We start from the raw sequence: 21983 nt of genomic DNA on the forward strand, positions 1-21983 counted from the left end.
AAAGTGACCGGACCAATCTCTCTCTCTACTGGCAGTATATAAAAGTGCCCGTTCCTCAAAATATGAACAGTGGTTATCTACGGGCAGTAAAATTTCAAGTGATTTTCACCTTCTCTTTCTACACTTTGTCACTGAATTTTTTTTCCCTTCTGAGCAGTGGTTGTTCTTACAACACAACAGCAGACTTTTTGCGATCAAACCAACAGCAGAACTTGCCCTTCCTTTCCCACCCTCTCCACGTCAGGGAAGACCACCACCCTGAGCTGCCCGCGTATCTCAAGATGAGAAAGCTGGGAGGTGCCCATGACTCTCTCCTCTGTCCCCTCCCCGCACTTGCCTGTGTCCTGTGCGCACTGCTTTAGCTCCAAATACGCTTCTTTGTGCATTTCTTTGCTTATTCACTCCCCAACTATTCTGCAAGCCTCTGAGGGCAGGAAGTGCATCCTCCTCATTTCTGTATCTGTGGGACAGGCACTGCGTGGCCCAAAGCAGGTGCTCGAAAGCACATAGGGGATTGCAGAGTGGATACCGCCTTCCGCACTGTACCAGCAAGAAAAGGCCCGAGGAATGCACCCTGCTCACGCACCCACCGTGGGAGGAAAGAACCCCAAGCTGAGCCTTCTGACCTAGAACTCCCTGCGCTGGGCAAAATGACTGGCCCAGGACCCCAGGGCTGTGAATCTTAGCTGGTGGCAGAAGTGAGGTGCCCGGTCCTGGCTCCCCCCAGTGATGGCAGCCTGGCTCTCTCCGGGGCAGACCAGCCGCTTGCTTTGCCACTGACTTTCACGTTCTGGACGGGATTCAATAAATTCATTGTGGATATCAGCTACAAGTTCTGGGCAGCCTGCCTAATCTCTGGAGTCACTTAAATAAATCTCTGTCGTTTCTGCAAAAGTGAATGTTTGAACAATTTATTCCACACATCCTGTCAACAGAGACACCCTGGAGTCCTCATTTCCACATCACATTTCATTGTTTGACGCTGAAATGCACCACGCGTGCTTGCCACACATTAGCACCGTAATCGCTCTCCTTTGCTGTGGAAATGATAGGGAAATGGCGCTTTGATACAAGGAAGGGTGACAAGGCCACACTGTGCTGAAGCTGGGATTCCACAATTATCGTTCGTGAAAGGGAGACGGTTATCAAAGCAGCCACAGGAAAACGTCTTAGGGCCACCTCTCGGAGTCAGGAAATTTGAGACAGACATTTCACAGCCGTGCGTCACACCGTAAACCCTTCTGCATAATGCACGAGATTTGATTTAATGTCGTTGTTAATTCTGCTGCTCACAGCGGTGCGCTCTTAAGGGACCCATCGTTTTTATTTCAGGTTGTTTTTTTTTTTTTTTCCTGGCAACACAACTCTGAGGCTTTTCTGGGCTTGTGCTGAACTGTGGGAGCACAGACCCCCTCCCGGGGGCAGGGGTGCAGACGGCAGGCAGCTTGTCCAGAGGCTGTGGCCGGGTCTCAGCTCTCCGTGCCGGGCTGTGGCGGGGTCAGAGCTGGAGGGCTGGGTTTGAAAAAAAGAAAAAGGAAGAAAAGAACAAGGCTTTGTGGCAGGACAGGAAATAAATGAAACCATGGTCACTTTCCAAGCTGCACAAGAGGACCGTTCTGGCCTGGGTTAGCTGAGGGCACGAGAAGGAGCAGGATGATAAAGCAGAGTGAGGGGTGGGGAGCAAACGAGAACCACCCCCCACAGCGCAGGGACCCAGCTGCGTCCCCCCAGCTGAGCCCCAGCCAGCCCGACACCCACCGAGCCCCGGCCAGAGCAGAAGAGACGCCCAGCCCGCTGCTCGCCCGCGGACAGTAATGAACAGCCATGGCTCTAAGTGGCATGCCACAGCAGTGGACCTGGATCCCAGCCGGACGAGGGCTGCTCACCGACAGACTCCCAGCGTGGCCCCAGTTCAGCCACACTGGGTTAGGATTCTGAGGGATCCGTCATCTTATCTCAGCCCACAGCCCAAGAACGAGGCAGAAGGGCCAAGAGTCAGAACTCTGGCTGTTCACCAGAAGTTGAGCGGCAAGTTTACAAAGCACAGGACAGCACCGACTTCAGTGTGGCGTTTCCCACCCTAGCGGAGCGTCCCAGCCGCCGGCAGGGGCCGCGAAGGCGCGGGGGGCGAGGCGGGGCCCATGGAGGGTCTGTCTCCTGTGCAGCCTTCAGGGAAGGGGCCGCCCCGCTCACCTGCCTCAGGGACGCCAGTGCTGAGCTCCCCGCGGGCCTCCGGGGTGCTGAAGACCTTCTCGTAGTACTCGATCAGCAGTTCGGTGAACAAGTTCAGAGGCACGAGGGCGCTCAGGGAGGACGCCCCCTGGGATGGCCAGATTAAATTCAGCCCAAAGACACACGCCAGGTTGGAGCTGTTCATTTTGTTAAAAATGCTCTCCCGGGACACCTGGAGGACACACATGAGACCGCGAGTGACTGTGGGTTCTGTGCTACGGCCTTGTACGGCCAGCTCCCTGCTCTGGGCCTCAGTTTCCCCATCTGTAGAAGGAAGGACTCAGTCTTGATGCTCCAAGGGACCCTCTGGCACTGACCGTCTGTAAGCTCCTTCTGGGATCTCCTCAGGGCCCCAGTCTTCTCTTCCATTCCAGAGGACTGGGGAGGTCCCCTTGGGGGGGGGCCTCCAGCACTGTGGGTGCAAGCAGGGTGTTTGGTGTCACCCAGCCAGACCACGTCTCTGATATCCACACTGGCCAGTGAATAGGGCATAGTCAAGACTGACTAGCACACGGGGGTCATTGGAGGACTGGGGACGGTGGGGAAGGGAAGAGCTTGCCTTACAGCACTTACAACCCCAAAAAGCAGGATACATCACCCATCTTACAGGTGAAGAAACTAAGGCCCAGAAGATGCAGGGGACTTGCCCGAAGTCATGTGGCCAGTAGGTGGCAGGGGGGCCATAAGAGGGCATGGCCTGACCTCTTCCTTGCCTCCAGGGTCTTGGGGACCTCTATGAATCAGAAGTAGGCAATGCAGAGCCTTGGGGGTCATGGGAGAGCACAGAACTACTGGGGGGGTTGCACTGCCTGGTGACCCCCTATGGATCTGGTGAGGAAGCCCTGCGTCTATGAGACAGGCAACCCCCACGCCCCTGCAGGTGTGCACCAGCGCCAAGCCCCATGGGATGATTAATGTCAGTGTCATGGTGGAGGACAGAGAAATAAATCCATCTCTAGCTAATGAAAAAGAAGTAGGAAAAAAAAAGATTAGGATAACTTAGTTTCTGGCTTCTGAGAAATAAGATCAAGTGACAGAGAGGGAGACGAAATAGTTCATTTTTTTAAAGCAATCTCTACGCCCAACATGGGGCTCGAACTCATGACCCCAAGATCGAGTCGCCTGCTCTACTGACTGCACCAGCCAGGCGCCCCCAAAATAGTTTATTTTTAAAACCAAGAGGTGGTATTTGACAGACTCCAACATGTAACATTAGCTCTGCCCGGAGGTCCCCTCCCCTCCATTGGTGATCACATCCCCAGGCCACCTGCCATGGAGCAGGGTTCCTGCATAAGCCCCGAAGACCCTGGGCAGGACCCTGCCGTGGTGTCGTCACACTGTGGGTGGAAATGCGCCCCAAGGCTGGGAGCCCCATGGCCAAGTCCTGCCTCGTCCATGCCTGCACCCCACACTGCCTACAAAGGGCCTGGACGGATGAGTGTTCCAGGAAGGATCAGACGGCAGAGGGTCGTGCGTCTGGAAGCAAAGGGAGGGGCCCGTTTGGACCTGTTGAGGTTTTCCCTGTTGACCTCGAAGACCACTGCTCCCTGCCCCAGGAGTGGGGAGCTCAGCCCGGACCCAGAGCCGGGACAGGTGCTTCTCGCACCGTTCATTTTCTCACTCTGTGTAGGGGGTGGAATGGCAGCCCCACAACACAGATATCCACCAGGAACCTGTGGATGTGACTGATTTGGACAAAGGGTCCTTGCAGATGTAATCAAGGATCTCAAAGTGAGATCATTCTGGATTATCCAGGTGGGCCCTAAATGCAACGACAAGCATTCTTGTAAGAGGAAGCGGAAGGAGGTTTGTACAGAGAGGGCACAAGGCCGTGTGGGGACAGGCAGGAGTGAGGTGGCCACAAGCCAAGGGACGCGTGAGCCACCAGGAGCTGGGAGGGGCAGGAAGGACCCTCCCCTAGAGCCCCTGTGGGAGCACGGCCCTGCCCACACCCGGATTCTGGCCTTCTGGCCTCCAGGACCGTGACCACACGTTTCTATGTCTGTAGCTGCCCAGGCAGTGGTACCGTGTTACGGCAGCCCCAGGTCGCGCACCCGGTGACACGTTCCTCTCTCAGGAACGGCCTGCTCAGTCTGCTCACACTGCGCGTCAGGCTCGGTGCCCTGGCTTGGGGACCCAGCCCCTTCCTCCACAGACAGCCCCTGCAGGAGATGACGCGGGAGCAGAGGACCTCAACCAAGAAGGTCCCATCAGTGACTGAGGGGGCTGCCAGGTATGGGGTCAGCAGGGGCAGGCACAGAAGTGGAGTCCTTGGGCGAGGGAGACCCCAGACCCTGGTCTGTGTGGGCACCATGTGCAGGAGGGGGCCCCCTGGGCCAGGCACAGAGTTTGGGCCTCCCCACCGGGGCCCTGCTTTGCCCACTCACCTCATGAAGGAAGCCCATGAGGTAGCTAAGGACAGCGTAGTTGTGTTCTGGAAGGCTCTGCAGGATCTGGCGGCAGCGGGTCACCCGCAGGCTGCTCTCCACACCTACAACAGCACAGGGTTCTTCCTCGGTCTTCCCCGAGGGGACGGCATGGGCGCAGGGGGGACAGCTCTGAGGCCAGACTGTCCCGACGTCAGGCCTGGGGGCCTCACTCCCTTCCAGGCCATGTGGCTGTTCCCCGCAAAGCCCTCCCTTCCGAGGGCTCCAGTCCCTTCTTTACACTGGTACTGCAACTACGCCCTCCCAGAGAGCGCATGAAGCCCACTCACTCACTTCATACGTGGGAATGGTCTACACCAGCGGTCAGCAAACTGCAGCCTGTGGGCCACACGGCCCACTTCTGTCAATAAAGCTTGACTGGCACAGAGCCACACCCCTTCATTTATATGTCATCTCTGGCTACTTGTGCAGAACTGCAGAGCTGAGGATGGCCACACGGACTGGCCCACAAAGCCTGAAAGACGACCTGGCCCTTCACAGAAAGTTTGCCCAGCCTGCTCCAGACTGACTTAACCGGTCTGTGATTCCCTGCAGCTCAGGGCCCCCCATGCACCAAGAACCTGGGTGAGGCTGCCCCAGACTCAGACCCCCCACTTTCCTCGTAACTAAGCCCTCCACTGAGCTCCATAAGCTGCAAGTCAAAGCGCACCCACGATTCCCCGGGTGCTCAGCACGCTCCTGCTGCAGACACACGTGTGCACGCTCACTCCCCCCGCCTCCAACGCGCTCACCTCCTCCAGCTAAGCCTCGGGCAGGGTTACCATGAACACCGTGTGCATTCCAAACACAGCCACTGCTGAAAGGCACGGATTTCCCTACCATGAATGTTCTTGTTGGCCTTTTAATAAAAGCTCTTTCACGAACTCGAGCTGTCGTGGGTAATGTCAATGGACAGAGAGTTCCCGTGAAATTAATATTCCCAAGAAACCAATGAGCTTGGAGGCCGCCATCTTGGTGCCTGGACCTCAGCTTCCTGGCCTCAATGTCATCTTTCTACGAATTATGGTCCCAGAGCGGGTCCTCCTACAAGGTCTACCTCCAGCTCTCACCGCGGTCCCTTCGAGAAAGAGCACTAAGCGGTGAGCAGGCAGGCGGGAGGCGCCTGCAGACCGTCAGAAAGCACTTAGCAGGTGCCATGAGCGATGCCATGTGTTTTATGCACATTTAATCCTCAAAGCAGCCCCCATTCTATACAGATGAGGAAAGTGAGCTCAGAGAGGTTAAGTGACGTGCCCAAAGTCACATAGCTAATGCGTGGTGACGCCCAGACTTGGATCCAGATCTGTGCGGCTCTGAGCCAGTCCTCCTAACCTCCTTGCTGCAGATCAGACAGATGTCCCCCCTATGATATCCTTGTGCCCTGGACACTGCAGGCCACCCAGAAAACCCATTCCTCCCGAGCGTACCCCAGAAAGCCTTGCTTTTGTATCACTTCCAGGAGAAACCCATCCCACCCGAGTAGGATTACCAGATGAAATAGAGGACACCCAGGGAACTTTGAATTTCAGATAAACAGCAACTATTACTTATACTAAAAAAGTATTCATTGTTTACTGGAAATTCAAATTGAGGTGAGCACCCTGTATTTTTTTATTGCTAAATCTGGTGACCCTATATGCCCATCAGCATGCAGCCGGGCCGAGTGAGGCCACAGCCCAGAGAGCGGGATCTTTATTAAAGCCTCTGGCAGCATCTCGGTTCTCGACAACTGGAACTCCAGAACTATCTGATCTTAACATTTGCAGGGCTCAAAACAAAACTGGAAACAGCCCCAAACGTTTACCCAGAGAGTAATAAAGTGGACGGAAGGCTGCATGACCATGAAAAGAACGAGTAGATATGCACACAGGGAGGGAGGGATGAGAAGATGGGTAACGGTAGAAAACATTTAGGAAGCCAGCTCGAAGCCAGCGTGCGTAAGCAGCGTTCCTGGCCAAGCGGGGAGCGCGCACGGAGCTTCTGCCGGGTCCGCGCCGGCGTGGGACCCCAAGGGTCGGCCGGGACTCCCGTTTCATGACAGAGCCTCTGCTCCGTTGATTTCAGGGTGTTTTTTTTTTTTTTATACTCTGTGCTTATGTTATTTCCATCATAATTCTTAAAAATTCTCAGCATCTGCCCCAGCCCAGCCCCACCCCCTGGTGCAAAAAGGCCACAGGTCAAGCTCTGCTCCTAAGACTTGTTCCTTTGGGGCCAGATCTCTACCCATAGGCTGTGCTTCAGTCCTCTCAGCTCGGGGTTCCATGGCACAAAACCCTGGCTGGTAGCATCACCTGGGAACTGGCTAGAAATGCAGATTCTCAGCCCACTCCGGGGTGGGGCCCAGTGACCCTGTTTTAACTTCCCTCTCCTAGGGAAGTCTGAGGACGTCAGTCACACCGCCAAGCCTTCCCCTCTGCTCATCCTCCTGGCCGGCTCGCCTTCTCCTGCTCTCCTTCCGGTAATCGCCGACGCCCACCGCAAGACACGCCGCCACCGCAGGGATTCTGCCACCCTTGCGTCAATGACGCGCCTGTCCCTGCAGCTAGCCCGGCCGTGGTGGCCGGGCCTGGCCATGGACACCGTGGCCCACCGTGCCAGACGGCAACAGGAGGATGCGGGCCAGCCCCTGCCCCCGGACTGGTCCTCGGCTGGCACCCCCAGGGCAGGCACCTACTGGTGATCCCGAGAATCTGCTCGTAGGCCCTGAAGGTCAGCAGTGGTTGGGGCAGCTCTCGCAGGAAGGTCTTCAGGATCACAGCAGGGATGTGGAAGTCGCCATAGTCATCAAAGTTCACGGGCCTCCCTGGATACAGAACATCGTATGTGAGTTCTGATGGGGCTGGGGAGTCCGCTTCACAACGGGCTCTGATGCAGATGGCTTAAAACTCCCGAGGGAAGAGCTTTCCCGGAGCCACACGTCCAGGGCGTGCCCCTGTCACCTGTGGGACCCGGGGACGCTGCCACTGCACCCTCCTCTGCTCTCCAGAGCCCTGGGCCATTCCGGGGGTGGGGTGGGGTGGGGCAGGGGAGCTACGCTACCCCGGCATTTGGGACTCTGCGGCCCTGGGGGGCGGTGCAGGCTGGCCAGGTGGGAGGCTCAGCATGAGGGGTCTCTGGGGTACAGACTCACCTTGATTGTACAGCCGCTGAATCTCGCGGATGGTGTGGACACTGGCCGATCTCCGGAACAGGCCCTCAGTGCGGAGTCCTACGGAGAGAGGACCTCAGGCATCTCACAGGTCCCAGCACATCAGGTTTCTGGAACATTCCATGACTCCTTCTGCCCACACATCACCCTCCTGTGGCTGGCAGGGAATGCTCTCCAGCCTGGTTCATTCCCAGCCACCCCCACTGTCCAACATCCCCACCTTTATTCCTCAAACTTCTATACTCCCCAGCCCCACCTGACTCTCTACTTCTGCGGCCCCCAGGAAGGGACCTGGAGTCCAGCCCAACTCTGCTCATCCAGCTGTGTGTCCTCAGTGAAAGCACACAGCCTCTCTGAGCTCGGCCGCCCTGTCCACAGAGTAAGGCCACGAGCCCGTGCCTCTGAGGGCTGCAGAAAGGGTCCACGGGACGAGGCACAGCGTCCAGAAGGCTCCATGGGTGCTGACTCATCCAGTATGGCAGCCACTGGCTGCACAGGGTGATTTAAATTTCCATTTAAGTAGTAAAAATGAAATAAAGTTAAAAATCCAGTTGCCCAATATAGGAGACACCTAGGAAGTACTTGCCAAGTGTTATGGGATAGCACTGGGCCCCCCTCCCAGTCTCTTCTCCATTCTGAAACCGAGTGAGCTGATCAACGTTATACGTCCGATTCTGATCAGTCTGTAAACGGAGCCATTCCCCGTCTTCATAGGTTAGCTTCCCGTGGGGCCTTACCACGGACCTGCACAGTCCGGCCTCTCCAGCCCCACTGCCCCCTCCTCCAGCCTCCAGTCTGCCCCACACTCCTTACTAGTCCCGGCTTTTGCATGCACTGTTCCCTCTGTGTGAGTGGCTGGTCCCTCTCTTTTTATTCTGAGAGACTGCAGTAGGAAAAGTTCTGAGGTGGCTCCCAAATGCCTGGACCCTGTTACAGACACTTTCTCCCAGGTATTCATTCAAACACTAGTCCACATGCTGCAGGGAAGGAACTCCGCAGACAGAAGTCAGGTCCAAAGCAGCAGACCTTAAGATGGAGATTATCTTGGGTGGGCCTGACCTAATCAGGCAAGCGTTTTGAAAAGGCACCAGGTTCTTCCTGGCAACAGAGATCTGGAGCATGGAGGCTGGGATTCGACATGTGGGAGGCTGTCTGTTGGTGGAGGGGGGGCCACATGGGAAGGGGAAAGTGAGCCGCCTCTAGGAAGAGAAAGAGGCTGACAGCCGCCAAGGAAATGGGCATCTCTGCATGAACGGAGTGTGGCCAACAACCTCCCTAATGAGTGTGGAAATCCAGAAAGAAATGCAGCCTGGCTAACACCTGGAGTTTCGCTCTGTGAGACCCTGAGCAGACCGGCCCCAGAGCACCCAGACTTCTGACCTACGGAAACTGAAAGAATAAATTCATGCCATTTGAAGTCATTAAGTGGTCATTTGTTATGCAGCCGAGGAAAGTGATCCAGTGACCTTCGGCCCACGTGTCAGAGCTCAGGTCCCCTGATCTCCAGGACAGCTCACCCCCGTGGAAGTCTGTGGTTGTCACAGCGTTAACAGAGGAAAACATCACGGAGTCTCTCAGTTCCGACCGTGAGCCCCCAGAACAGGGGCTGGGTGCTGTGGTCACCATGGCAACCCCAGCAAGTCCATCCGGGCTGGATGCGGGGAGGCGCCCGATGAGTACATGCTTAATCATGTACTCATCCAACAAATATGTACAGAGTTCCTACTCAGGCCTGGGTTTTTGGTTTGATTTTGTAATAAAGGAATTGATACGTTAAACCCAGGGAGACTCCCTTTCACGGTTTCTGACTCACGGTCGTTAAGCACTATCTTCTGTTGGTTCCTGAAACACGGAGCAGAATGGGAAGCGCTGCAAACGACTTCTCGCCAAAGTAGAGACCATTCCAAACGACAGTCGGATCCCCCAGCTAGAGGGGCGCTGCCTCATAGAGCTTTCTATGATTAGAGCATGCAGTTCCAGGGGCACGCCAAGTAACAGAGCACCAGGGACCCCAGCTGTGGTGGCTCCCACATCTCGTCTGATGCACCCCCACTCCCACTCTGCAGCATCTGCACCTGCAGGTGGTTCCCCCCATCCCCCGACGGCCTGTCCCACCCAGAGAACCATCCTCCTGTCAGGGTGAAAGCAGCCTCCATACCTCCGCACTCTCCCTGTGGATCTGAGCTCTGGCCTCAGGAGTCTTGGAGGACCCACAAGACTCACCCCCTCTGATCGCTGAATGCATCCACCCCACTGGGGAAGGCACCTGCAAACCAAGCTATCTATCATGTCAAAGGGGTCCCTTTATGGGGGGCTTTACGTGTATCATGTCATTTAGGCCCAGGTACCGTTACTAACCCCACTGGGCAGATGAGGAATCAGAGGCCCAGAGAAGGTAAGTAACTGCCCAAGGTCACACAACCAGTACACAGTGGGGCCAGGATTCAAACCCAGACAATCCATGTGCTTGAGCCCAGTCCATCCTGGTCAGCCTCCCTGCACAGGTTCCAGCCCCTCCAATTCCCTGGTCTGCAGGGTGCTCAGGCCGTGAGTCAGGCCCCCCCCAGGGAGGTGCACCCAGAGGCCCTCGCACCCCTGGCTGAAGTCAGCTCTCACTTACCTTTCTCTCTCAGGTAGGTCACTGTGAACTTCAGCACAGGCGGGATGAGCTCACCTTGATTTTTGTCCTTGAGGCTGAGGGGAAAGAAAAGGAAGTAACAGTGTTTACCTGGGCATGACAGGAGACTCTGGTCCCCTCCACGCCACCATGAAAGCAGAGATGCAGAAGTAGTAAAAAGGACAGTGCAGAGGCTGAGGGCTCCACCAAGAGGATGCACGTGATACAGGGCAGACCTGGGGGCTGGGGGTGGCTTCCCATGGGGCAACTTCTGAGCTAGGTTGTGAGGGATGAGGAGGAGCCTGTGGAGGACAAAAGAGGGAGGGCCCAGGCAGCAGGGAGTCAGGGGAGGCCCAGAGGCATGAGCAGAGCTGGTCGTGAGGGCAGACCCAGCAGAGCCACACTGGATGCTGACCCATCAAACAACACGCCTGGTAACACCCAGCCTCTTACTGCGCTCATCGGATAGGGATTCAATACACAAGGCAACTTTAAAACGTAAGTACAAATATAAAAGAATGGCTCTCCCAGACACACACACACACACACTCCACCCCAGGTGGTAGAGTTCGCATCTGAAGCCAGAGCCACCTACAGTGAGCTGGCCCCACTGGGCTCCTGCATAAAATGTTTGTTTTTCTCTTTCCTCCTCTGCTGAACGTTCTTGTCCTGACAGGCAGCATACTTGGGATGGAGGGAAAAGGGCTCTGAAGTCAGACGTACCTGGCTGGAGCCCTGCTCTGCTACATTTTAGCTGAGAAGAGTAGGTGTGTTCCTGTTCTTAGGCAGCATGTTCTCTAAATGTCAATTAGGTTAATTTGGCTGATGGTGTTGCTCAAGTTTTCTAGACTGTTGGTTTTCTACTTGTCCTATCAATCATTTAGAAAAGGGTACTGGAGTCTCCTCATGGAACTGTGTGTTTATTTCTTTCTTGGTTCTACTAGCTTCTCCTTCATGTATTTTAAAGCTCAGTTACTAGCCCATAAATTTTTAAAATTATGTCTTCTTTATTATTATGAAATGTCCGTCTTTGTTCCTGGGCTTATTTCTTGTTCTGAAGCCTACTCTGCCTGATATCAATACAGCCACTCCAGCCTTCTTTTGGTTGGTGGCTGTATGGCATATATTTTTCCATCCTTTTACCTTTGTTTTTAAAAGGTTTATTTATTTTTTTCAGTGAGAGACAGAGAGCATGCATGAAGTGGGGAGGGACAGAGGAAGAGGGAGAGAGAGGCCCAAGCAGACTCCACAGTGAGTGGGAAGTCCGACATGGGGCTCAATCTCACAACCCTGAGATCAGATCTGAGCCGAAACCAGGAGTCAGATGCCCAACCAACTGCGCCATCCAGGCGCCCCTCCATCCTTTTACTTGTAACTTGTAGTCTTCTAATCTTTTATAATTTTATTTTATTTTATTTTAAAGATTTTATTTATTTATTTGACAGAGACAGACACAGCGAGAGAGGAACACAAGCAGGGGGAGTGGGAGAGGGAGAGTCCTGGGATCATGACCTGAGCCGAAGGCAGATGCTTAACAACTGAGACACCCAGGAGCCCCTATATTTCATTTTTTTTAAAAGATTTTACTTATTTGAGGGAGAAAGAGAGAGAACACGAGTGGGGGGAGGGACAGAGGGACAAGCAGACTCCCTGCTGAACAAGGAGCCTGATGGGGAGGCTCAATCCCAGGACCCTGATTTCATGACCTGAGCCAAAGTCAGATGCTTAACTGACTGAACCACCCACGCAACCCTCATTTTATATTTTAAACATCAGTAAGATCTTCCTTTTTAAAAAAATCCAGGGGCGCTTGGGTGGCTCAGTCATTAAGCGTCTGCCTTTGGCTCAGGTCATGATCCCAGGGTCCTGGTATAGAGCTCTACATCAGGCTCCCTGCTCAGCGGGAAGCCTGCTTCTCCCTCTCCCACTCCCCCTGCTTGTGTTCCCTCTCACGCTGTATCTCTCTCTGTCAAATAAATAAAATCTTTTTAAAAAAATAAAAATATGAAAAATAAAAAATCCAAACTGAGAATCTCTGCCACTTACATTTAATGTAATTATCAATTTGGCTAGGTTTAAATCTACCATCTTGCTATTTGTTCTTTATTCATTTCCCCTCTTTCCTTGACTTTGTTTTGCTGATTATTTTTTAGGATTCCATTTATCTCCTTATTAATAGATTAGTTGTATGTCTTTATTTGTAGTGGGCCTAGTTTTCCAATATACATATTTAATATAGTACAGTCTATCTTCAAGTAATATTAACACTACTTTACTTACAGTGTAGAAACCTCACCACTGTATACTTCCACTTCTCAACCACATCTTTTGTGTTAATGTCATACATTATACAGTATTCCAACATGGTATTTATTTTCTATTTACTCACATATTTACCATTTCCAAAACTCTTCATTCCTCTGTGAGGATCTTAATTTCCATTTGACATTATTTTTCTTTTGTCTGACACACGTCCCTTAACATTTCTATCATGTAGGTGTGCTGGAGATAAATCCTCTCAACTTTAGTTTATCTGAGAAAGCTTTTACTTTGCATTCATTTTTGAAAGGTTTTTGCTGAGTATGTAATTTTAGTTCAGAAAAAAAATTTTTTTAAAGATGAGAACTTTTAATATTTGAAAAAGATATTGCTCCACTGCCATCTGACTTGCATCTTTCCAAGAGAAATCTGCTGTCACTCTTCTGTGGGTACAGTCTTTTTTTCCTCTACTTTTAAGATTTGCTCTGTCACTGGTTTTAAGCAATTTGATTATGATGTGCCTTGGTGTCATTTTCTTCATGTTCCTTATGCTTGTGGTTCATTGAGCTCTTAGGACCTGTGGGTTTATAGTTTTCATCAAATTTAGAAAAATGTCCTTCAAATATTTGTCATCTTCTTTCTTATACATATCCTACACTATAATATTATTTTTTAAAAGACTTTTGGAATATTTTAATTCACACATTTTAATTCATTATGTAATAATAATATCACAATCTATTTTACAAATTAAATGTATGACTATATATGAAATATTTAATGGGAGGACAAAACTAAACACAGGTCAGGAAAATGAATTTTTCCAACACCAGTTGCCAAAGGAAGACATGTTGCCTGCAGAGCCCAAGGAGGAGTCAGGGGAGGCTACAGGAACAGCATCGGCTTGTGCCCCTTGTGTTCGTTCCCTGTGTTTGCCACAGGTTGGTCTTTTCTTTTTCTTTGTGTTTCATTTTGGATCATTTGTATGGCTGTGTCTTCAAGTTCTCTAATCTTTTTCTACTCTGATGCCTAATCTTCTATTAATCCCATCCAGTGTGTTTTTCATATTAAAAATTGTGTTTTTCATCTCTAGAAGTTTCACTTGGATTCTTTTTAAGATATCTCAGCATGTTCATGTTTTCTTCTACCTTCTTGAACATACAGACCATATCTGTAATAGCGGTTTTAATGCTCTTATCTCCTAATCCCTTCAGCTCTGTCACTTCTGTATGTGATGGTTAATTTTGCATATCAACCTGACTGGGCCAAGGGGTGCCCAGCTATTTGGTTAAACATTATTCTGGAAATGTCTATGAGGGTACTTTTGGATGGGATTAACATTTGTACTGGTGGGCTGAGTAAAGCAGATTGCCCTCCCTAAGCAGGTGGCCCTCATCCAATCAGTTGAAGGTCTGGAGAGAACAAAAGGCCAAGTAAGGGAGAATTCAGTCTCTCTGCCTATCTCTGAACTGGGACATCAATTTTCTCCTGCTTTGGGAGTCTCAGACTGGCATTACCCCCATTGGCTGTCCTGGGTCTCGATTACCAAGTGCAGATATTGGGACTTCTCAGCCTCCGTAACCACACGACCCAATCCCTTATAATAAATATCTTATTGGTTCTATTTCTCTAGAGAACCTATACTAATATTCTGGGTCTGTTTCTACTGATCAGTTTTTCTCCTAGTTTACAAAACATGCTTCCCTGTTCCCACATTGTACTTTTTCTTTGGGAATTTTATGTTGTTGGTTGCTGGATTTTTTTTGTATTCCTCTGAATGGAGATGAACTTTGTGTGTCTTGCTTTAAGTTATCTGGGAACAGGTAGATCCTTTCAAGGATTGCTTTTAAGTTTGCAAGGGAGGCTCCAGAGCAGGGGTCAGCCTAAGGCTACTGTAACTCCACTACTAAGATGGAAACTTCACCCAGTACTTTGGGTACTGAAGTCTTTAGCTGGGAGAACACTTGCCATTCTCAGCCCTGTGTGAGCTCTGATAGTTTGGGGGCCTAGTACTTTCCAGGTGCTTTTAATTTCCTTTCATATATAAACAGTTTAAACACTCAGCCAAAGACTAGAGGGTACCTTCTGTAGATGTCCAGAGTTCTCTTTGCAGCTCCCTCCTCCCTGGAACTGTTCCCCAATGTCACCCACCTAAAGCCCCCCCAACTCTGAACTCTGTGACCTCACTTCTGCAAGAACACTGACTCTGTCTGGCCTCTCCCTGCTCTGCAGCCTGGAAATGCTCTCCAGGCAGTAGGCTGGGGCAATCCCGGGGCCTGTGGCTCTTCTCTCAGGGATCACAGTCCTGTGCTGCGTGTTGCCCAATGTCTGAAAATGCCTGTCTTCATCGTGTGCTTCTCTAGTTTCAGGGAGGACAGTAAATTTGTTCTGTGACTCAATCATGGCAAGAAGCAGACATCACCCATTTATTGTTGAAGGGTTTCTGGAGGCGGAGAGGTGGCCTCATGCCTGGCTACAGTCCGTGGTACCCTCCAACCTTCCCTGGCTCTCATTCTGCTCCATCAACAAGTAAGACCCTTGGGGAAATGGGGACAGGAATGGGGCAAGTATATCTACCCCTCCAATTCTAACACACAAATATGCCTCTTCCCCTGGCTCCCCAAGAACAGCCCAAAGTTCAGCAATCGCCAGCTCTTTTGGAAAAGTCAGTCCCCTCACAATTACATTACTCCTTGCTATTTGCTTGCACATACACTGTTTCATTTGATTCCAACAGGGTGGAATGAGACAGCCTAGGCTGTTATTACCCCTGCTTCACAGATAACAAATGAGGTGCCCAGTAAGAGGAGTTTCTGTCCATACCCCACAGCTGGCCACAGAAGGGGCCAGATGCACAGTCAGCTTTCTCTGATTCCTGTTACCAAAATGCAGGTTAAAATGTAGCCACTGGCATATGGTTTCATTATAACAGAACCCAAGGCTGGAGGGAAGCAAATAACCAAATAACCAAAACCTGTGTCGAGGATTGAAGGTATACTAGTTGATCTTCCTGGCCTCACCAGAGCTAAACTCCACGTGAAAATTTGGACTGAAGCAACCTTAAGATGTTTCCTTCCTCTTTTGCCACAAGAGTTCTCCCAGGTGCCACTGACTTCCCTGAAGCTTAGCGAGCCCTGAGGTTCCCTGTCCCCGGCCCCCCCCCCCGCAACCCAGTGGCCCTGAGGATGCCAGTCCAGGCCCCTCCTGCCAACACCAGCTCTCCTTCCTCCAGCTAAAGACACATCTGTGCTTACACATCACACACTGACTCAACCCTGGTCCCAGAGCTGCAGTGGGTGCTCGGGTTGGGGACTCTTTCTTCACCACCGGCCACCCCCACCTGGTGGGTGGGCCTGGGGATCCCCTCAGGGAAGGCAGTGAGCACAGGGGAGGGTGTCCTCCAGGAGACGAGGGAGGGCCTGACAGGGAGGTGTCCACTCCCCTCGGAGCCCCTATGTTCCAGGGCAAGAGGGGCCAGCTCTGGCACGTGGCGGTGACCCACAGCGTCAGACTCTAAGGATGCACATGACCTTTCTGGAAGGGGGAACCAACAGTATGTGCCCCAAACCTTAAAAACGGCCACATTCTCTGATGCTGGAAATACACCCCCTCCTAGGAATTCATCCCAAGGAAATGATTCCAGATGCGTGTGCAAGGCCTGAGTCAGCCTCAGTCTCTTCACACGCAGTGTCCACAACAGGACGTGTGACGTGGTAACAGTAGATACTCAGGGGGATAATGGGAAGAGCAGATTTCCAGGGTATTCTCGACAGAGAACGCTGGCTGGGCACCACGGTGGGGCAAGCGAGTGTTTGCAGCTAAGTCTCCCACCCCCCGCCCCCCACCTTGCCAGGCCTTCCTGCAGGACGGCCACCACCCTGCCTCACTGATGGTGGCTTGGCCACCTGACCTGCTCCGGGCTGGCAGCAGGTGTGATGTTTACCACCTCCAAGGAGAAGCTCTGAATGGGACTGTTGTAGCTTGGCTTGGGCATGCTCGCTCCCCTCCTCCAGCAGGACAGCAGCCTGTCCCCGAGAGCCCGCCCTCTCAGCCTGGCGTCAGGAACAGAAGACACACAGAGCTGAGCCGAGCCGCCACCTACATGCACGCCTACACAACCCGAGCAAGAATAAACACTTGTCATCAGAACCCGCCTGAGGCTGGGACTGTTACGCGGCACAACCTAGCGAGAGCTGACGAATACACAAGGGAAGAAAGACCGCACGCTCCCAGGGAGCTCAGAGTGCAGTACTGTAGAGGAAGTATTTCAGGGACACCTTGAGGAAGACGATGGATTTGGACACATGGAGAAGGGACACACGGGGAACACAGGGAACATGCACGAAGGTGAGAAAGCAGAGGCTGTTTTGAGAAACGGCTGGAACTCAGGTGAGGAAACTGAGGCCCTGAGCGTTTAAGCTGTTGGACCAAATGAGTGCAGGGCCAGGATTCGAACCCAGACCGGCAGGCTCCAGAATCCAGCCTCTCAGCACAACACCAGAACTGTAACATAAACAAAAGTCACAGATGAACGGGAAGGAAGAGTGTGGTTGGTGATCATCCGCTAACGGCGCGCGCGCTTTGCTCCGAGGAGGAGGGTCACCACCGAGATGCACAGGCAGCCGAACAGAAGCCGAAGGCGTGGGCTCCGGCGTCCGACCTCCTGAGACCGAATCCTGGCTCTCCTGCCACAACCAGGAGACCCAGACACACCACTCAACCTGCCTGTGTCCTGAGCCTCTATTTCCTCTTCTGTTAAATGGGGTGACCGTCGTGGCCGCCTGCCAGGGTGGCTGAGCACCGGCAAAGCCCTTAGGACAGGCCCTGGTACCCCAAAACCATTCAGGAGATGTGACTTACAGAAGAAATGATGTCACATGATCCAAAGACTCAACAACCGTAAAAGGAAGAATTAAACTAAAACTCACCTCACACCCTTGGCCGTGGATGCTTAGCAGGATGCTGCGGTAAATGCACATAAATTCTTGTCACCTTCAGACTCCTTTCCTGCTAAGACCCTGGCACACTCACCCACGAGCAGGCAGGCTTCCTCTTGTCCTCTCTCGGGGCCAGAAACCGCAGCTGGGACCCCCCGAGAGGCAGTCCCCCGCTGATCAGGCCCGCACAGCCTTGTGGCCTGGCACGCACTCACGCGGGGCACGTGGCATTGCTGTGCATCTCACCTTGGATGCTGCAGGCACACGGAGACTCACCACAGATGCTCATCTCTCCCACATCTCAGGCCTCCTGCTGGCCCACAGCCTGCCCTCCGCCCAGCACACCCTCCTTCCCCGCTCCAGGCTCAGGCCAAAGTCCTCCTCCTCTGAGACCTCCTCTCTGCAGGGCGCGGCTCCCTATCATTCATTCCCTCAGTGCTGTGTGTGGACCCCACGACGCCTACAGCCTTCTACTCTGAGTCATCGTTGTTGACAATCCTTGTCAGAGCACCTCGCCCACGGTACCAAGAATGCTGACAATGGCTGACCGCCAAAGGTCCTGTACTGTGCAGACATGGCCCAAGTGCCCAAAATGTATTAACTCACTGAATCTTCGGGACAGTTCTGGAAGTTTCCATAATAAACCCCATTTACAGACAAGGAAACTGAGGCTCAGAGGGTTCATGGAACCTGCCCGTGGCCACATGTGTGGAGAATCATCAGTGGCCACTGTGGACGTCTGTGTCCTAACACCTGGGAGCTGTGAATGTGCTCCCTTCCACGGCACAAGGGACTCTGCAGGTGACAAGTGGGGAGATCATCCCAGACTGTCCGGCAGGCTCGAAAGAAGCTCACAGGAGGCAAGAGGGCCAGACTCAGAGAGGAGACAGATGACAGAAGCAAAGGTCAGAGCAAAGCACTTTGAGGTGGGGGACAGAGCCATGAGCCAAGAAACCAGGAAAGGAAGCTCTTTTGACCAAGAGAATATGGCAGAAGCAACTGTCTCGTTTCCAGGCCCCGGCCTGAAGACTCTGGCAGTTTCCACTTGTCTCAGGAATCCCCTGCCAGAAGCCGTGAGCTGCCCCATAAAAAGGGCGGCCACCTCGAGGATGTCCTGGGGGGCGGCCGCGTCCCAGCTGAGCCCAGCCTTCCGGCCATCCCTGCCAAGTGCCAGGACATGAGGCAGCACCTCAGACCCTGGACCCCCTGGAGCCGCCGGGCCACGCTGGACACCACCGAGTGAGCTCTGCCAGCCCCGCACAGAGCAGACCTGCCCGGCTGAGCCCCACCTGAACGCCGGCCCGCAGAAATCACGCCACAGAACAAAACGGTTGCTGTCTGAAGCTGCTAAGTGCTGGGGGGCCTGGGATGCACAACGGGGAACCATCGTCAGGAGTGTGCAGCCAGAACTCAGAGCCCCGAGTCTGAGCCCACAGCCCCTGCTCCTGTATCTTACCCATTTAGTTTCCATCGTGATTTCACGAGCCCAAGTTAGAGACCGGACGTGGATGCTGGCAGAGGCCCCTTGCGCGGCTCGAGGTCCTGCAGCCCCGCGGTGGCAGAGCCGGCAGTGAGGTCCGGCCCAGCTCAAACCGGCCACCAGCGTTCTGCAGCGACTCATCAGATGGATGCACCACCTATGCTGCTCTTCCTTGTACTCCAAGATTTGCAGAGGAGGCCTAAACACGTGGCCCCGTGAACAATGGTAAAAACTGCACCAACAGTGCCAACGGGCCCTGACGGAGGTCACTGCCTTTGTGAGTCCTGTCGCCATAGGAACGTGGGCGGACCCTCCTCACCCATCCCCGACTTGGCTCCCTGTGTCCCTCTGGGGTAGAGTCCAGGCGGTCCCCTCTGCACCCCCGGGGCAGGAGGAACGTGGTGGACGGGACGGGTGGCTCTTTTCCTCCTCCTGCTTCCTTTGGGAGCCAGACAGAGTGGTATAAGCTTTGGCCCTGCCCTGAAGAGGTGGGTGGCCCTAGGCCAATCTCTTAGCCTCCCCAACCTCTGTTTCCCCAAATGGAAAGCAGAGATGCTGGCACCATCCCTCCAGGGAGCTGCAAACAGTCAATGCCAAGGGACGTGGAAGGCTTTGTTGAGCTCTGAGTCAAATGTACTAACAATTAAAATCACTGGACCGCCAGGGGCCGGGTGACTTCCCAGGCCAAATACGGGTGGCCCATTTCAGGTGAAGAAGTGGGCTCAGGACGCTGCAGTGACTGGCCCAAGGTCTCCCAGCTCGAAAGCCTGGGTCTGTTCATTCCAAAGCCCGCACTAGTTAACATTTTGGGGAGGGGGTCCCCCTGAGACCTGCAAAATAGGCCAGACAGTGATGAGCTACCCAAAGACCCCCTTGCCTATAGCTTAGCCCATGTTTCCTTTTTCAAAAGCAGGCTGCCAGGGCAGGAAGGGGCCTGTGACATCATGAGAAACTGAGGTCCCAGAAGTGGAGGGGTTTGCTCAAAGTTGCGTCCCCAGCCAAGCATGCCTCTTCAGCCGTGCATGCAAGGCTCACTGCCTCCTGCTGGCCCTCTCGTGGTGAGCAGCAGAACCGGCTCCTGGCATTCCACCATTACTCTCGACGGTGCAGAAACCCACCCTGTGGATATCTCCTCCCTCCCCGTCCCCACTCGCTGGCTTGGAGAGAGGCTTGCTCAGCCCACTGAGTCAGGGCAGAGAATGATCTCTGCCCTAGGAGCTCTGGATAAAAGGTGCTTCCTGGCTGGGTGGGGGTGCCCAGGGAAGCAGCAAATCCTGTCCTACCACGGCCCCCCCCATGCATCCGCATGTGTGTGGGCCTGGGCCAGTCTCCAGAAGGAGGCACAGACTATTAAACTCACACCGTGAACTAAAGTTCCGAGGCGCACACCGGTCGCAGGGGGTTCTCAGAGGCAGAGCGCTATTCCCGGGTCAGCAGCCTGCGCTCCCGGCCTGCCGGCCGCCCCAGAGAGCACTGGGAATTCTTGCACATAATTCTTGCGTGTAGCCCCTCCCCTTGGGAGACATGCCTAGAGTAATTCAGAGCAGGTTTCTTTCCTGGTTTTGTATGCAAGGAATGCACAAATGAGGAGACAGTGTAGCTTTTTAGAAACAGTAGGGACAGGGAGGGGGAGGTCCCGGGTGCCGGGAGAACTGGGAGCGCACGCGGACACCCCAGGAACCACAGTGTGCGGAGGACCGACGTGCACCAGCGTGCCCGCACGCTGCCAGGCCTGCTGGCCTCATCACTGTGCCCCCATTGGGACAGAAGACAAAGCAGACTGAGAGAGACAAATTATTTTATCTGAAGTCAGACGGCCTAGGGTTCAAATCAAAATTTGACTCCCGAGCTCTTGTACCTGCAGCAGACCACAGCCTTGCACTCTGGGTTGGGGGTTTGGTGGGGTTAACCCACCTCTGCAACACTGGCCTCTTAGGGAGGTGAATGAAGAACTGGAAAGTGTTGTACCATGAGCGAGACCAGTCCCCCAAACTCTAATGGGGTGGGGGTTTCTAGCAAGTCAGGCTGACCCACGTGACTGAGAACCAAAGCCCAAGGACACCCCACCTCACAGGCCATTCCCAAAGAGCAGCATCTTCTGCTGCTCTCCAGACAGCCCCGCAGTGCAGGAGACCAAAGACGAGTGTACCCGGGCATGCAGGGAAAGAGAAGGGGAAGCCCAACACCCCTTTCCTTGTTAAAGCGGGTCCTGGCTCAGCTGAAACCTTCTTTTTTTTTAAAAAGATTTTATTTATTTATTTGACAGAGAGACAGAGCGAGAGAGGGAACACAAGCAGGGGGAGTGAGAGAGGGAGAAGCAGGCTTCCCGCCGAGCAGGGAGCCCGATGTGGGGCTCGATCCCAGGACCCTGGGATCATGACCTGAGCCGAAGGCAGATGCTTAACGACTGAGCCACCCAGGTGCCCCTCAGCTGAAACCTTCTGCTCTGGGAGACACACAGCTGGAAAAGCCACGCAATCCTCTCACTAACGAAGAGCCCGAGGGGACCTCTGAATCTGTCACCCCCATATCCCACTTCCTGCAGATATGAGAGGAGGAGGAGAGGTGGGGGCAGGGGGACACCCCCACGTCTCCCACGAGTCTGAAACTCCCACAACCCCTGTGCAGGAAAGATTTGCTCTGATCACGCACAAACTCTTGCAAAAAACAGAAGGGCCATGAAACTAAGTCAAAGACATCACAATATAAAGTGACTACAGACCAGTTTTTCTTTGGAACATAGACACCAAATCATCCAAAAAATACTAGCAAAGCAAATCGAGCTTTGTGTTAAAAGATGATCTACCACGAACACGTGTGATTTATCCCAGAATACAAGGCTGGTTTAACATAAAAATCAAGCAGTGTCATCACCATATTAATA

General features: G+C 53.3%; 1 protein-coding gene across 1 annotated transcript in view; it reads right to left on the reverse strand.

Moving 5' to 3' along the window:
• Positions 1 to 2381: 2381 nt before the first annotated feature.
• The window catches only part of ARHGAP8 (Rho GTPase activating protein 8), a 45408-nt gene continuing 25806 nt past the window's right edge, over positions 2382 to 21983 (reverse strand). The window contains exons 7-10 of the mRNA XM_034987327.1: positions 10427 to 10500; positions 7789 to 7866; positions 7333 to 7461; positions 2382 to 2404 (exon numbers count right to left, since the gene is read on the reverse strand). Of these exons, the coding sequence (XP_034843218.1) occupies positions 2382 to 2404; positions 7333 to 7461; positions 7789 to 7866; positions 10427 to 10500 (304 nt within the window). The remainder of the gene's footprint in view (positions 2405 to 7332; positions 7462 to 7788; positions 7867 to 10426; positions 10501 to 21983) is intronic.

Source organism: Mirounga leonina, unplaced genomic scaffold (genome assembly GCF_011800145.1).
Source record: "Mirounga leonina isolate KUSES-001 unplaced genomic scaffold, KU_Mleo_1.0 Mir_418, whole genome shotgun sequence".
Taxonomy (NCBI): Eukaryota; Metazoa; Chordata; class Mammalia; order Carnivora; family Phocidae; genus Mirounga; species Mirounga leonina.